Source organism: Manacus candei, unplaced genomic scaffold, assembly GCF_025592945.1.
Source record: "Manacus candei isolate 608988 ecotype Guabito, Panama unplaced genomic scaffold, ASM2559294v1 h1tg000015l, whole genome shotgun sequence".
In the NCBI taxonomy this organism is placed as follows: domain Eukaryota; kingdom Metazoa; phylum Chordata; class Aves; order Passeriformes; family Pipridae; genus Manacus; species Manacus candei.
Window position 1 is genome coordinate 9,145,708 of NW_026138063.1, and position 14,573 is coordinate 9,160,280.

At 63.2% G+C, this 14,573-nt stretch overlaps 2 protein-coding genes across 5 annotated transcripts; one reads left to right on the forward strand and one right to left on the reverse strand.

The window, feature by feature from the left end:
* Nucleotides 1-3,275: 3,275 nt before the first annotated feature.
* POLR2H (RNA polymerase II, I and III subunit H) lies at nt 3,276-5,768 on the forward strand. Of its 2 annotated transcripts, XM_051781527.1 has the most exons (5): nt 3,290-3,438; nt 3,806-3,889; nt 4,607-4,700; nt 5,061-5,144; nt 5,240-5,768. In XM_051781527.1, the coding sequence occupies exons 1-5, from the start codon at nt 3,366-3,368 to the stop codon at nt 5,355-5,357; spliced, it is 453 nt and encodes a 150-aa protein (XP_051637487.1). In that variant the 5' UTR covers nt 3,290-3,365; the 3' UTR covers nt 5,358-5,768. The 2 variants fall into 2 exon arrangements, with proteins under 2 accessions (XP_051637488.1, XP_051637487.1); XM_051781528.1 differs by lacking the exons at nt 4,607-4,700; nt 5,061-5,144 and having other exon boundaries at nt 3,276-3,438; nt 5,240-5,337.
* Nucleotides 5,769-5,862: 94 nt separating this feature from the next.
* Nucleotides 5,863-9,485, reverse strand: THPO (thrombopoietin). 3 transcript variants are annotated; one of them, XM_051781524.1, is made up of 6 exons: nt 9,376-9,485; nt 8,065-8,515; nt 7,142-7,269; nt 6,986-7,072; nt 6,623-6,787; nt 5,863-6,517 (listed from the first exon to the last, which is right to left on the reverse strand). In XM_051781524.1, the coding sequence occupies exons 2-6, from the start codon at nt 8,102-8,104 to the stop codon at nt 6,335-6,337; spliced, it is 603 nt and encodes a 200-aa protein (XP_051637484.1). In that variant the 5' UTR covers nt 8,105-8,515; nt 9,376-9,485; the 3' UTR covers nt 5,863-6,334. The 3 variants fall into 3 exon arrangements, with proteins under 3 accessions (XP_051637484.1, XP_051637483.1, XP_051637482.1); XM_051781523.1 differs by lacking the exons at nt 8,065-8,515; nt 9,376-9,485 and having other exon boundaries at nt 7,145-8,035; XM_051781522.1 differs by lacking the exons at nt 8,065-8,515; nt 9,376-9,485 and having other exon boundaries at nt 7,142-8,035.
* Nucleotides 9,486-14,573: the final 5,088 nt, after the last annotated feature.

The following is a 14,573-nucleotide window of genomic DNA, read 5'->3' on the forward strand; positions in this document are numbered from 1 at the left end:
GGAGATAACAGACAAGCGACTAACGAGGGAGGGAAGCTGTACCCCTGCTCCGGGGAGCCTGGCACCATGGCACTGGGGCTGACAGGATCCATCACACTGAGGGCATGGGCATCTCCCTGGCCAGGGCAGGACAAGGAGACCCCCCAGTGAGTCCCATTTTGTGCTGGGATGTTTTGGAGGTGCCCCAAGGTAGAGGTAGAGATGGTCCCACTCTGCACCTTGCTTTGGAGGTGCTGCCTGCCTTGAGCAGAGACCCCAGGGGCTACTGCATGACCAGAGCAAGGGGAGTTGGGTTCACTGTCTGGGGGGCTCTTCACCCCAGGGACTCATGCACAGCCCAGCATGGGGGAAAGGCAGCAGGCACAATGGGAGCACAAGGTAGGGAAGGGCTGGTCCCACAGGCAGAGGGACAGCATCTCCAAAGCAGGGCGCCAGATCTAAGGAGGGTTTGTTTAATACCAGATAAGGAGGCAACGCCAGGCACCTGGCTGGCAAACTGACACTCCCTGGGCAATGGCACCAAAAGCAGTGCCGACCCCCATGGCACTCACCAGCGCCTGCACCAGGACCGTCTGTTTGCCCCTGGCAGCACAGGGCTGGCATTTGCTGAGCACAAGTCCCTCTGGCCACCCACAATCTTGTGACACAGCACGGCATGGCATGGCATGGCACATGGCACGGGGTCAGCAAGGCAGCAGGCATGCGGCAGAGCCAGGGCAGATGGGGATGGAGTGTGGGGGAAAAGCAGGATACCCATCCTCTGCCAACCCTGGCCGGATTTACACCAGGACCAGCCCTGCCCTGGCCAATCCTGCCCCACAGGCTGCCCAGGCATGGGGCCAAGGAGGGGGCTTGGGGCCAAGGAGGGGGCTTGGCACCACGGCCCTGCCACACAGCCAGCACCCGGGAGGTTCAGGATGTGGCAGGCTCCTGCTGCCACTCCAATCCTGTGGCATCTGGGGGGCACCTGGAAACCGCCACCCTGCCCCCCCTCCCCAGCTGGCCCTGCAGGTGGCTGTGTGCCCATGACCCCCATGTGGGGCCGTGCCCAGGGTCGGGGCTCATCTGTGCCCCGGTCCCGAAAGGGCAGGGAGGCAGACGGCAGTGCCGGCTGGTGGGGTCGGTGGGTAGCAGCACCCCCGGGGGGCTGCCTCGCCGGCTGGTGAGCACAGTCCCAACTGCCTGCTGGCCTGCACCGAGTGTGCCAGGTCTCAGTAGGGGCAGGCAGGGACAGCCAGGTGGGATTAGCCCTTTGTGTCACCCTGCAGTGGCCCTGAGAGCATCCAAGCAGGGAGTACAGCTGTGCCAGAGCCCCCACAGCCTGAATCGCACCGGGGTATGCCTGAACATAGTGGAGGCTGGCACATAGACTGCTCCCCGAAATACAGCCCTGGACCCCACATCACTCTGCCCCGGCTGGTCCCCGCCTAGTTGGTCACAGGATGGCACCCTGGGGATGCTGGAGGGGGCACTGGTCATACTGATGAGCCTGGCCGTTGTAGGACTTCCCAGCTCGACACACCCTGGGGGTGCTCTGCCACATGCAGTGTGCTGCTGCCACCCCCCGGTAACCTGCACAGTCCCGGGTGCCCCCCGATTCCCCCCCCCCCCACGGGTGCCCAAGCCTCCAACAACCCAGCCCTGGACCCTGGACAAGCAGGCAGGGGCACCCTGGGGTGCAGAAGGGCACAGGGACCCCGGGGTAGGGGGTCCAAACCCCACACTTTGCACCAGGCGAGGTGCCTGCCCGTGGCCCCACATTCTGGCAGGGAGGTTTGTACAAGCCCCCCCGCCCAAGTCTGGGTGGGTAGAGTGGGGAGAGGGCTGGGGGGCTCGTGAAGGATCACCCGTCCAGCCGATGATTAGAAGGAGCAGAGGTTATGTCCCAGCACATTAAAGACTGTCCCTGCTGAGTGCCACCGCCGCGGGGTGACCCTGCCGTGAACCGCCGGCACCCCCCCAACAGGCCACCAGCCCCCTCCAACAGCACCCCCGTCAAGCTGGTGTCCCCGCTGTGTCACCACACTGCCCCGTTCCGCTGCCTGCGCCGCAGGCATGTGCGGGGATGTGCTGACACCGTGTCACGGAGGGGACATGCCGTGGGGAGGCCACACCTGTGTGGGTCTGGGCACCACAGGCATCTTGTGGCAGGCATCCTGGTGCAAGTGCTGGGGCACCTCGGTCTGGATACCACCCCGGACCACCTGCAGATGTCTGGCTCCTGGGGACAGCGTGGGCTATGCCCCACCTCGCTGCAGGCATCAGTGCCACACACAGGGACCTGTGTCCCATTGATGTCCCCACTCACGGTCTCGTGGTCCCCAGAGAGCTGCTGGCACGTGCGGCATACACGGAGCCGTGCCACCTGCCTTCCCCAGTCCCTGTCACACCAGGACACCTGCCCGCCCCACCAGCCCCTGTGACAGCCCCCTCTGTGCCACATCTGAGCGGACACCCGCTGCCCAAACGAGGTGAAGGGTCCCCACTCCAACGTCTTGCCTGAGCCAGGGAAAAATTTGTTCAGGCAGGCTGGCGGTGCTGTTCGGGGAACCGGGGGGAAAAGGGCTGAACTCCTGAACCCGTGCCGGCGGCTCCGACCAGATGCCAGGCAGGGAGCACCCCGTGGTGCCCGACGTGTGAGCAGCCCCTGGCCGTGCCAGACCCCCCTGCTCCCTTCACGGTTCATCGGCAGGACACGGGTGACAGTGTCACACGTCTGCCCCCCCCCCCAGTGGCTGGCGTGGAAGGGGGAAGGAGCCGGTGGGGGCTGCAAGCCCTGGCTCCGTCACTGGCTGAGTCCGCGCAGCTCATCACATCGATGCCTGCCTGCGGCCGGAGAACGCAGGTGAAGCCCCTCTGTGCGACGAGGGTGGGAAGCGGGCTGCGAGACTCCCGCGGGACAGCCCAGATCCTCCGCGGGGGCAGCTCGGACCCCCCCGAGGGGCAGCCCGGACCCCCGCGGGACAGCTTGGACCCACACAGGGACATCCCCAGCTCCATCGGGGACCCCCCGGGCCCCCCCGCACACCCCGGACCAGCCGCACGGGGGCGCTGCCGGGGCCGCTCCTTCCCCGGGGGCGGGGCCGCGGCGAACGCGGCTCCATCCGCGGCCTCGCAGCGCCCCCTACCGGCCCCGGGGGGGGCGGGCGGGCACTAGGACCGCGCGGGCACCAGGACTGGGGCGGGCACCAGGACCGCGGGGCTCCCCCCGCCGCCGGCCCGGCGGTGCTGGCAGGGAGGTCGCCCCGCCCACCCTGAAGCTGCTTCCGCCCGGCGCTGGAAGGGCGGGCGCGTCATCGGCGCGCGCCGGGCGGGAGCGGGAGAGAGCAGGAGAGGGAGCGGGGCCGGGACGCGGAGCCGCCACCATGGCCGGGATCCTCTTCGAGGACATCTTCGACGTGAAGGACATCGACCCCGAGGGCAAGAAGTTCGACCGTGGTGAGTGGGGCCCCGCGCCCTCCCTCGGCCTCTCCCGGTCCCCGCTCTGCTCCTCCCGCCGGCGGTGGCCGCTGTGTCCCGGCACCTCCGCGTGTTGCCTGCCCCCGGAGCGTCCTGTTTCCCCAGGGCATCCCCGGCCCGGCTGCTGTGCCCCTCTCGCCCCGCGACCCCCGGAACCCTTCTTTCCCCGCCCCACCGTGTTCTTCTGCCTGTGCACACCTCCGTCAGCTCCCAGGCTCCGGCAGCCATCCCCGTATCCACCCCCAAACAGCTCAGATGCCCGACAGGGGTGGGGAGGGGGCCCTGTTCCCACCCAGCCCCTGGGGATGTTCTCTGTACTGATCCCTGACTCTGCTGCTCTCCCTAGTGTCTCGCCTGCACTGCGAGAGTGAGTCCTTCAAGATGGATCTCATCCTGGACGTGAACATCCAGATCTACCCGGTGGACCTCGGTAAGCCATCAGGCTGGTAGTCCAGAGAGGGTCAACGCTGTCAGCTTTGGTGGGATAGGCTGGAGAGGCACTCTGAGGATGGAGCCTGAATTTGCTGTGAACAAGAAATGAGTTGTCCCAGACTTCCTTGGACCCCTGTGCTGTCCCAGGTCACAGGAGCTTCTGGGCGCTTCCGATGTGCTGGGGCTGAGCTGGGTTCTGGTTCACCTGTGTGCATTTAGACTCACCTCTGTCCCATTCCCCAGAGATGTCTGGGGAAAATGTCTCACTTGCTGATGCCAAGCTTTAAGGGAGGCCTGAAATTAACTTTTGCAGCTAGATACACTAAATGGGTGAAAAAGAGAATTTGCCCTCAGTGAGGCACAGAAGAGCTGGAACTGGTGCTGCAGGGGTCATGGTTCTGCCCAGGGTCCAGCCAAGTTCTCTGGGACTCTCCCTGTGAATATCTTGCCGTGTCCCACAAAAACACCAGAAGTGGTGTCCTGGTGGCTCTGGTCTCCTCCATGATGTGGGAAATAGGGGAGCACAGGATTCAGTGTGACCCTTCACTCGTTCCCCACAGTCCTGGTGGAGGACTGGCAGCAGGGGCAGGGCTTTTATATCACAAGTAAAACACCTACCAGGGTGGCTGTTTACCACCACCCTGAGTTCTGGCTGTGGCTGCTGCTGCTCTGGCTGTGCCTCCACCTTCTCACCTCTCCTCTGCCCTCTTCCCAGGGGACAAATTCCGCCTGGTCATCGCCAGCACATTGTATGAGGACGGCACCCTGGATGACGGCGAGTACAACCCCACAGATGACCGGCCGTCCAGGTACAGGGCCCAGCTGGGACCCACGTGAGCATGGGCGGGGGAAAAGGGGGAGTGCTGAGATTGGGTGTCTCAGGCTGGACATCAGGAGGGATTTCTTCACAGAAAGGGTGATTAAATATTGGAACAGGCTGCCCAGGGAGATGGTGAAGTCACTGTCCCTGGAGGTGTTTAGGGAAAGACTGGGCATGGCAATGAGTGCCATAGTCTAACTGACATGGTGGTGATCGGTCAATGATGATCTCAAAGAACTTTTCCAACCTGATTGATTCTGTGACTGTGAGATACCTTCTCCCAGAAGACACTGAGCTGGGGGCCTGCCCAGGTTTGATCCCTTGGTGACCTCATGCTGTGCTGTTGCAGGGCAGACCAGTTTGAGTACGTGATGTACGGCAAGGTGTACCGGATTGAAGGGGACGAGACTTCCACAGAGGCGGCCACACGCCTGTGAGTGCCCCGGGGTGGTGTGGGGGGCACTGGGATCTCAGCTTGGGTCTCCCATGGGATTCCCTGTTCTCATATCTCTTCTCCTCCTGTCCCAGCTCTGCCTATGTGTCCTATGGGGGGCTGCTTATGCGGCTGCAGGGAGACGCAAACAACCTGCACGGGTTTGAGGTGGACTCTCGCGTTTACCTGCTGATGAAGAAGTTGGCCTTCTAGCACACCTCCATGACTGACCCACAGACATCCTGCTGGCAAGCAAACAGGAGACCCGAGACCCCAAATTCTGCCACAGCATCCATGCTTCCTGGCCTCTCTGGGGCTGGGGAGGAAGGAGCAGTCCCCCTCTTCATCCCAGCCTCTTCTGACTCCTGCTGGGATCCACAGCTCCGTTTGGAAGGAGAGAGGTGCCTGACGTCCAAGTGGAGACAGTGCCGTGTACTCCGGTCCTGCCTGATGGCATCTCCTCACCTCCACCTTCCTGTGCTCAACAGTAGGCTCAGCCCTGGCTCTGGCCAGGGGCAGCCAGACTGGAACAGCTGCCTGCCTGCCGAGGGCCTGGGGACCATTCCCTCAGGAGCCATCCCAAGGCAGGCTGACTTGGTTTTGATTAAACTGGGATGTTTTCTACTCCTGGCTCTGCTTGCTGAGAGATGAGGCTGGCAGGGAGTGGATACATCTGCACAGGGCACAAAGGGGGTCTCTGCCACTTCCGAAAGGATGAGGAGTCCACACCTGCCCTGGGCTCTTCTCCACCTGCCACCACTCCAGGTACAGATTGTGCTAGGGCAGGTGGGTGCCAGGGGTGAGGAGTGGCAGCTCAGGCCCTGTGCGGGGCAGGGCCGGGCGTCCGTGCAGTGCTGGTGGCTGCCACGGGAGGGAGCAGAAGCTGGGAGCATGTCCCAGAGGGGCTGCTCCTGCCCCGGGCCCGGCGAGGACACACACAACCCTTTAGAAAAATAGCTCTTTAATCGAAAAGCATTCACAGTAGAGGTGCCTGCCCAGGTGGGAGCAGGGCCTGTGCCCGCCAGCACGTGGGTGTCGCTCTTTGCCTTTGTGGGTTGCATGGTCTCCGAAGACTTGAGGAACAGGAGCCAACCCTTTCCTTGTGGGCATCTTCCTGGGCACCCAGAGCACAGCTCAGTGTCCAGCAGGACTTCTCCAAAGTCACATTGGGGTGAACCCTGTGTGCAGCTTCACCGGGCCCCGCACGGAGGGTCTCTGCTGCCCCCCTGTGCTTGCTTGCACAAGACCTTGGCCAGGTCGTGGAAGAAGAAGCGCAGCTTGCCCTGCACCAGCTGCCGGTAGGTGAGGAAGACACTGGTGATGTGGGTCTGCTCCATGGAGTGTGGGGAGCAGCTCAGCTCCCAGTGTCCTGCCTGAGGGGCGAGAGCAGGACAGAGGGGTGACAAACATCATTGTACCCCACCCAGCCGAGCTGGCACCTGCGCCATGGTGGACTGGCTCATGTGGGAAGGTATTACCTCCCAGCTGAAGGTCTGCAGGAGCAGGAAGAAGGAGTTGGCATGTTGGTAAAGGTGGCTCAGCTGCCTGGCCCCGCACTCCTCGCTCACCTGGCCCAGGGCCCCTGTGGCAGCACCCACCAGCAGGGCCAGGTCACACAGGATCTCCCGCCGCTTTGTCTCGTTCTGGGGGAGCAAATAATGAGTGGCCTGACCCATTCCTGTGCCCACCCTAGGTCTGAATGGGGTCTTCTACCCCCCCATGCCACCAGATATGCCTACAGGCATCTTGCTCAGCATTTCTGGTGCTTGTGCCAACCCAAGGTGCCTTCTCTGGTCCAGCGGGCATGTCAGTGCCAGCACCCTCATCCCAGCCCCTCTCACCGATTTGGATTTCCACTGTTGGAGGCTGAAGTCCACCAAGGGCAGCACCACAGGGCAGCTGAGCACAGGTAGGGCCTGGCACTGGCCCTATTGGGGAGAGGAGATGTTGAGGAGCTGTGCATGTTCCTTGGGTTTTGGGGGGGATTGTATGCTCACCACTCTCTTCTCCATGTCTTTGGCCTCCAGGATGTACTTCTGGATGAGCCTGTTGTCACAGACCAGCCGTGTTGGGCTGGCATGGTCTTCCTTCACGTGCAGGAGGAAGGATGTGAGGAGGAGCAGTCCTGGGGAAGATGGGGTTACCTTGGGCACTGTGCCACCCTCCCTGGGCAGTACCAGCCCAGGGCCTGCAGTGGCAAGCCCTCTCTGCATCCCAGTGGTAGCCTCTATGACCCTGTGGTGGGAGTGCAGGGAGAGGTTTGGGGGCTGAGGAGGGCCTGGTACTGCCCTCTGGTCAGTCAGCACGGGTGCCCACTGCTCACTGGGGAGAGCTGGGCTTTGTGTGCCAGTGGTGAGTGCCGAGGGGCCCCACAGCCATGTCTGTGCCAGGTTTTTTGGCCCTGCTCCAGGCAAAGGAGTGGAGCTCCACTCCCTGTCCAGACCAGGGCCAGCCCTCCAGATCTATGCCAAGAGCAGCTCTGAGTGTCACGTGCACTTCGGGGAATCCCGGCCTGCAATGTCCCACAGGGAACATCTGGTCCTTGCTGCTGCCCTGGCTGAGTGCTCTCCTGCCAGCACTGCCTCCCCCAGTGCTGCTGTACCCAGGGACTGCCCATCCTGGAAAGAGGCATCTCCTCTCCACAGGCCCTCCATACGTCCTCCTGCCTCGCTGCCTGCCCTGACACTGCACCTGTCCCCAAAAGCCCTCGACGCAGCCTGTTTGCCTAGGATGGGCAGGGAGAGATGCTTGGCTGCCCTCGCACGCTGGTGGTGGCCAGGTCCAACCAGTCCAAAGCCACCCTTAGGGTTTGGTGCCCACCTGTGGGGCTCATCACGCGGGGCACACTCTGGCTCTGGGGCCGCAGCCTCCACTGTCCCTTCCTGCGCGCTCCCGTCCCCCCTTTCAGCCACGCACTCACTGTTCAGCTCCATGCTCAGCTGGGGGCTTCGGCCCTGCATCTTCCGCCCTGGGGCCAGCGGCTGCTCCCCGGCTCCCGTCCCCCTTCCATGGGGGGCAGTGTTGGCGCGGGCTCCCCGCGAGCCGCCCAGCCGGGACGGAGGGCCGGAGGCCGGGAGCGGCCCCGGGACAGCGCGGCTCTGCGGCTCCGGCCTGGCCGCCCAGCCGAGGCAGCACGATTTCCTGTTGTGTCGCCGCTGACCTTCGAGCAAAATCACAGCAGGGGCCCCGGGCCCGGGGGACGGCTTCCTGCCTCCCGCCGCTTCCTCCCTTGGCTCTGGGCTAGGGAAAGACGTCCCTGGGCGCCCTCGGCGTCTGCTCACCTGGCCCCTGTCCTGAGCGCTTGGCAGCCAGCGCCTCGGTGGTCAGTGCCTCTGCTGTGCCTGTCCAGGGGGTGGGGGTGGCCCTGGTACCTGCAGAAGAGACGGCATCAGTGACCCTGCACTGGACAGCCCCAGGAGCATCAGCTCTTGGCTGTGGCAGACAGGTATGAAAGCCACTGAAGATCCTCTCACAAAGGTGAACCCTGTCCCTGGTGGCCCTCTCCCAGAGGTGGACTTATCCCTGGTGACCTTTTCCCAGAGTTAGACCCCATCCCTGGTAACCCTCACCCAGGTTGTGGTCTGACCCCTACATCCATCACCCAGAGGCAACTTGGGGAGCTTGAGATCCCTGGGGTGGCTGTGATGCACAGCGACCCCTCTAAGCTGGGGAGGGTAATGGAGCACAAGGATCTGGCTGGTGCACGGTCCCAGGGCTGTTTCACTGGGGGTACTGGTTGGGAGTGGGGTGGGTGGAAGAAGTACTGGGGGTCTGTTCAGCTCCAGGCTCTGACATGGCCATGGCATTCCCCAGCAAAGCCAACCCCCACCAGGCACTCTGGGTGCAGAGCCCCATACCCATGTGTACATGCATGTCCATAATGGCACACGGTACACATGCCCCACGTGCACCCTCAGACCCATGTGTGCACATGCGCACTCCCCTGGCACGCGTCAGGCCACGCGCCCAGATAACCCCCCGCCCCAGCAGCCTCCCATGCACTTCCCTTTGGGGGACACCCCGCTCCCAGCCCATATCCTCTTACTCCCAGTCTCCCCATAGCCCGTGCATTTCCTTCTCACACCCCGGCTCTCGCACACTCTTGCACGTTCCCACCCCTGTTCCTGCGGCCGGCAATTCCCAGCAGCGCCTGGCCGGGTGACAACAGTCAGAGTAAACACCCAGCCCTGCTCCGCCTGCTCCAAGCCTTGCTCAGCCCACAACAGCCCACCTTACGGGGTGCCCGGATGGAGGGTCCAGTGGGTGCCACAGCTCCAGGGATGAGACTGGCAGCCCAGCCCGCCTGGGCACAGCTGGCAGCAACGGGACTTGTGAGCACCGGGGTCAAACACCTCCAGGCTTCCCCTGCAGGCCGTGGCCCGTCTGCGGACGTGACAAGCTGCAAACACACCCATCAGCACCCTTAACCCCTCTGCCAGCACTGGCCCCAGTCCCATCACCAGCCCCACGTCAGTCCCTGCCATGCTCCCTCCATGCCTGTGTCCCCATCCCTCCCTGGCAAAGCCATTGGGGATGCCAGGTGCCCTGCATTCCCTCTTCATTAGGCAAAAATTCATCAGGGGAAACTGGAGAGCAACTGGAAACTGGAGGTCTAATGGGCCCCCATGGTCACTGAGGCACCCTAAGGTGCACACAATAGTCCTTTCACTCCAAAATGCTCCTTTTCAGCCATGCCAGAAGCTATCGGGCAGTGTCAGCCCGAGCCCATAGGCAGCCTGGTATTCCTCTGCTGGAAAGGGCAATGCCAGCATTTGCTGTCCGTGTCAGAGGGGCAGAGGAGGATGTGGGGGGGAGCTCCGGCTGCGGGCCCCAGCCCGATTCCAGCGATGCTGTGTGCTGTGGAGGGAGGGGGTGCGGGGGCAGTGAGGCACAGGAACCCCAGAAGGATGCGGGGGCTCCGTCCAGGCAGCCAGGGCTCTGGCAGGGGACAGGAAGCCAGGCGGGGCTGAGGGACTGCACAGCTGGCCGGATCCCGGTGCCAAGTTTCCCACCTCTCCTTACAGGGTGCAAAGTGCCGGGAATCCCGCTGCAGGGGCAGCCGTTCGCACCCACTTTGCCAAGGTGCTGAAAACAGCAGGAGGTGCCAGGAGTCAAGGAAGGGGGGGGACGAGGGGGAAGACGCCGGGTTAGGGGGGAGACTGTGGATCGGTGGCACAGCTGCTGTCCCCGCGGGCCACCCAGATGTGCTCGATGGGCACCCCGAGGATGTCAGTGCAAGGCCGGGGTAGCATGGGAAGCAAACCTGGCCTTCCAGGGGCAGGGAGGGGGGGTCCTAGCCCCCTTTGAAGCCCCCATAAAAGGGTCTGGCATAAAGGAAAGAGAAAGTCAAAGGAACAAAGGGAGCGGCTAATCCCGGCATGAGCAAACAGCCCCGTTTGCTCAGGGCACAGCTGGCCCCGGGGCCAGGGAAAGAAGCACAGCGGGGCTCTGGGGGTGCCAGGCAGCGGGGGACCCTCTACCCGGGCAGCCTCTCCCCAGGCACGGGCAGCCCCCGGGAGCAGGGTCCCTCCTGGATCCTCTGGGCTTTTTTTCTATATTTGCAAATTGCAATAAACATCCGTGGGCAAATCCTCCTCGAACTGCTCCCAGACAGCTGTCCCAGGAGAGCACCGTGATGCTGCTGGGCAAAGGGACTTGCAAGGGGCACCTTGGTCAGGGTGCTGCAGCTTGGGGATGAAGGCTGGCACAGTTTTTGCCACCTTTCCCAATTACTCGCAGGCCACTTGCTGCCCAGCACTGCAGCACAAAGCCCTGGGTGCTTCCCAGAGGATGCCCCTGGGTGAACCCTCCAGCTACTGCTTTGGGCAAGGGTACCTTGTGCCAGTGGCTCTGCCGGCACCTGGGGTGATTCCACTGTGCCACTTCTCCCATCCTGCTCCTCAGCTGAGCTCCCCACTCCAGTACGGGGCACGCGGTGTGCCGGGAGGGCACCTCATCCCTCTCCCTCCATCCCATGGAGTGGTGAAGGGGTTAATGCCAGGCGGCCGAGCCGCAGGTGGGCGCAAGAATGAAATTCCTTCTCGCTGTCCTGCGAAGTCTGGGCACAAATATTTGCCTGCATGTCCGGTGGGGAGGGGGGAGACCACCATCGCTTCTGGGAGCTTGCTAATCCCCATGCCAAACAAGGCCCCCGCATGCCCTGAATGCCCCCCACCTTCTTCCTGCTGGGGTCACCCCACAAAGCCTTTGAGGAGGGGACATTTGGGGCCAGAGAGACACCAGCACCTTTGGGTGCTCCTGTGAGTAGGGAGCTCTGTGGCATTGATGGGGCACTGGGACTGGGCGTGGTGTTCAAGAGCATTGCCAGGATCTGCTTGGCATGGCAGACAAGACTTTTTTGGGGTCTCTGTTCTGCTCCCCAAGCCATGGCCACCACAGCAGGATGGGATGAAGGCAAGAGCCCCAGCCATTCCCACCATGCCAGCAACACGCCCTCTGTAATAAACTCCACTTGTTCACAGACAGAAAACAACCACTTTCCCCCCCTCCACCACCCCTCAAACTGCACCCTCCCCTCCTGTACCTGCCACCCCCAAAACCCCCTCAATCCCCAGACCCCCCTTAGCCTTCGTCTGGGACGGCCCAGCCCTGTAAGTCGCCTACCAGTTGTGCAAATATTGCCGGAACGGCTGTAATCCCTGTGTCCAACGTGAATTATGAGATATTTCCACCCATTACGACAGCCCCCCCCGCCCCGCCGCGTGTGTGTGAGGCCGGGGGGATTAGACACGGCACAAGCCACACTCAGCACAAAGCTTTGGGGAGGTTGATGGCTCTCCACGCCCCATGACAAGGCAGGTCAGTCCAGGGGGGCTCTTTTTGGAGAGAAGGGGTGACCCACATGCCTTCCCATCTCCAGGCTCGTGCCTGGAGGGGCGCTGGGGTGCCCAGGAGGCAGTGGGAAGCTGTGGGAAGAGGGGGCTAGGGCATGCAGTTTCGCCATGACCCCATCCCTGGGGAGTAGAGGCTCCTTCCTGCCGCCCCAAGCCCGGCTCATGTTCAAAGCCGCGAGCAGGCAGCGGCTAATGAGGGTAGACAATGGGAACTGCATGGGGCAGAGCACGGGTGAGGGCTTGCTGCGACGCCTCCGTGCCAGGCATGGCACAGCCCTGGCACCACGACCCTCTGGAATCCTTCATAAGACCCTCACCACTGGGCAGGGCATGTGCCCACGAAGCCCTGGCAGCACTGCAGGCTGTTCTGGGGGGCACCTGTGGAGCGTCCTACCCATGCTTGCTGAGATTGGAATGACACCTCATGGGACCATCACCTTCCCAAGCGGGACAAGCCAGTGCCCGCTCTGGGTAAAGGTGGCAGAGGGGTGTGGGTGCCAGGCGGGGCGTTTGGGGCTGACCATGGCCAGCTGTCTCCATCCTGGTGCAGCTCCAGCTGCCTGTAGCCGGCAGCCCCATTGGGGATGTGCCGGAGTCAGGCCCAGCTCTGGAGCCTCAGAGCTGCCTTTGTGCAGGGCAGTGCTGCTCACACACATGTGTAGGCGCTGGGAAGCAGCTGGCAAGACCAGGACCCTTTCCCAGCACCACCCTCAGCAGGCACCACCCCCTCCCCAAGAGCACAGGGACCCCCCCAGGTTCTGGCAAGCAACCTCTGCCCTTTGATGGGGGGGGGCATTTCCAGGGGCAAATCAGGCTGTGGATGATCTCCAGGCGCAGCTGGGGCACCCATTTCCTCCCTGCCCATGTGCTCCCACTACAGTGCCCGTGCCCCCTCCCTGGGCAGGGATGCCCAGCACCCACCTGCCCTGTCAGGCCCCCTGCCAGCGTACCAACCTGGTCCCAGCCTGGAAGTGCCAGGATACATTTGCAGCCCCCCTCTCCCTCATGCTGCCACCCCGTGCCTCAGATTCCCCCATGCGGAGAGCTGCAGCCAGGAGGGTTCCCCGCCTCTCCCTCCTTTCCCTAGGAAAAGGGAGGGAGCTTCCCCCGTTGCTTCCCCATGTCCCGCAGACGAGCCAGGAGACTGTGACGAGCTCTGGGTGCACAGAGCCAGCACTGGATTCCTGGCACCGGCAGGACAGCTGGGAGTCATCACCCGTCTCCTCCCTGCTCAGCCCCGCTCGCGTTCCGCAGTCCCCAGGGCCGCTGCCGTGCTGCAGCAGGCACTGTGCAGCAGTGCTGGCACAGCCACACAGACCCCAACCCTCCCCTGCCCTCCACGTCACTGGATCCCAAGCCAGCGAGGATACCAGGAGAGAGGAGAGGGGACAGGTCAGTGACACTACTGAGGACAGCAAGGAGGGAACAGGGACAAGGGGTGCCATGCTGCCTGGCATGGTTCCTGCTTGCAGAAAGTGCTTGCAAGCAGCAGGGTGTCGGGCACAGCCATGCCCGGGGGGATGCCCGTGGTCCTGGCAGTGTCCCAGCCCTGGCGATGCTGGCAGGCTGTCCTGCCCAGGGAACCCTCCTCATTGCCTTCTGCCAGCTCCTACCAAGGGCCAGGTCTCCAGCATGGCCAAGCCCCTGTGCCCCACTGCCCTCCCTGGGAGAGGTGCCCACTGCATGGGGACATGTGCCAAACTGGGACACGGAACAGGATGGGGCAGCCATGAGTGAGCTGGGGATGAGCAATCCCATGTGGGCTGGCACTGGGGGCATGGGGCAGTGGGCTGCAGCCCCTCTAGTCACTCAGCGGGCTGTGGGGAGGCCCAGGAGGAGTCTTCTGGGGAGGCAGGGGCCTGTTGTGCTCCAGCTGTGCTGTGTTTCCCTAGCTACACCGCACAGCTGGCCGGGTGTTTGTACCGCCCGGAGTTGATTTTGGCAGTCCTGCTCTTCCCCCTCCTCCCATCTCCACTCGCCTTCCCCACACCGGGTGCCCGCCTGCCACACACCCACCACCCTCAGCCCCTCCCTGACACAGGGGTGGCAACAGGGACATGGGTGACACACACTAGCCCTACTCCTCACCGGCTCCCCCTCCCCAAAATTCACGCCTCAGTTTACCCAGCTGGATGATGCTTTCCACAGGTTTTTCCGTGGTGTCTACTCATTGTCAACCACTGCCACCATGGCCAGCCCAGGCACATGTGGGTGAAGAGTGGGGCTGGTGCTGGGTGCTGCTCTCACAGCCCCTTCCCCACCCCAGCTGCCCCCTCCAACCCTGGGCAAGGGAACCCAGGCATCCAGGCTCCTGTGCCCCCACAGCCGCTATCACTGGTGAGCAGGAGCCCAGGGTCTCACTCTGGAGCCTTCCTCTGCCCAGGGTGGGTGGCGGCTGGAGGAATTTAGGAATGTCAAGGGCACAAGCTGCAAGCTGTGGGGGGTGTATGACTTTGCAGAGTGCAGTGTGGATTGGGGGGTGGGGGTGGGCTAACTTGGGAGTCCATGCTCAGGGGTGTTGAGCGGATGGAGGATCCATAGTCCCGTAGAAGGGCGGGATGTGGGGGAGAGGTCT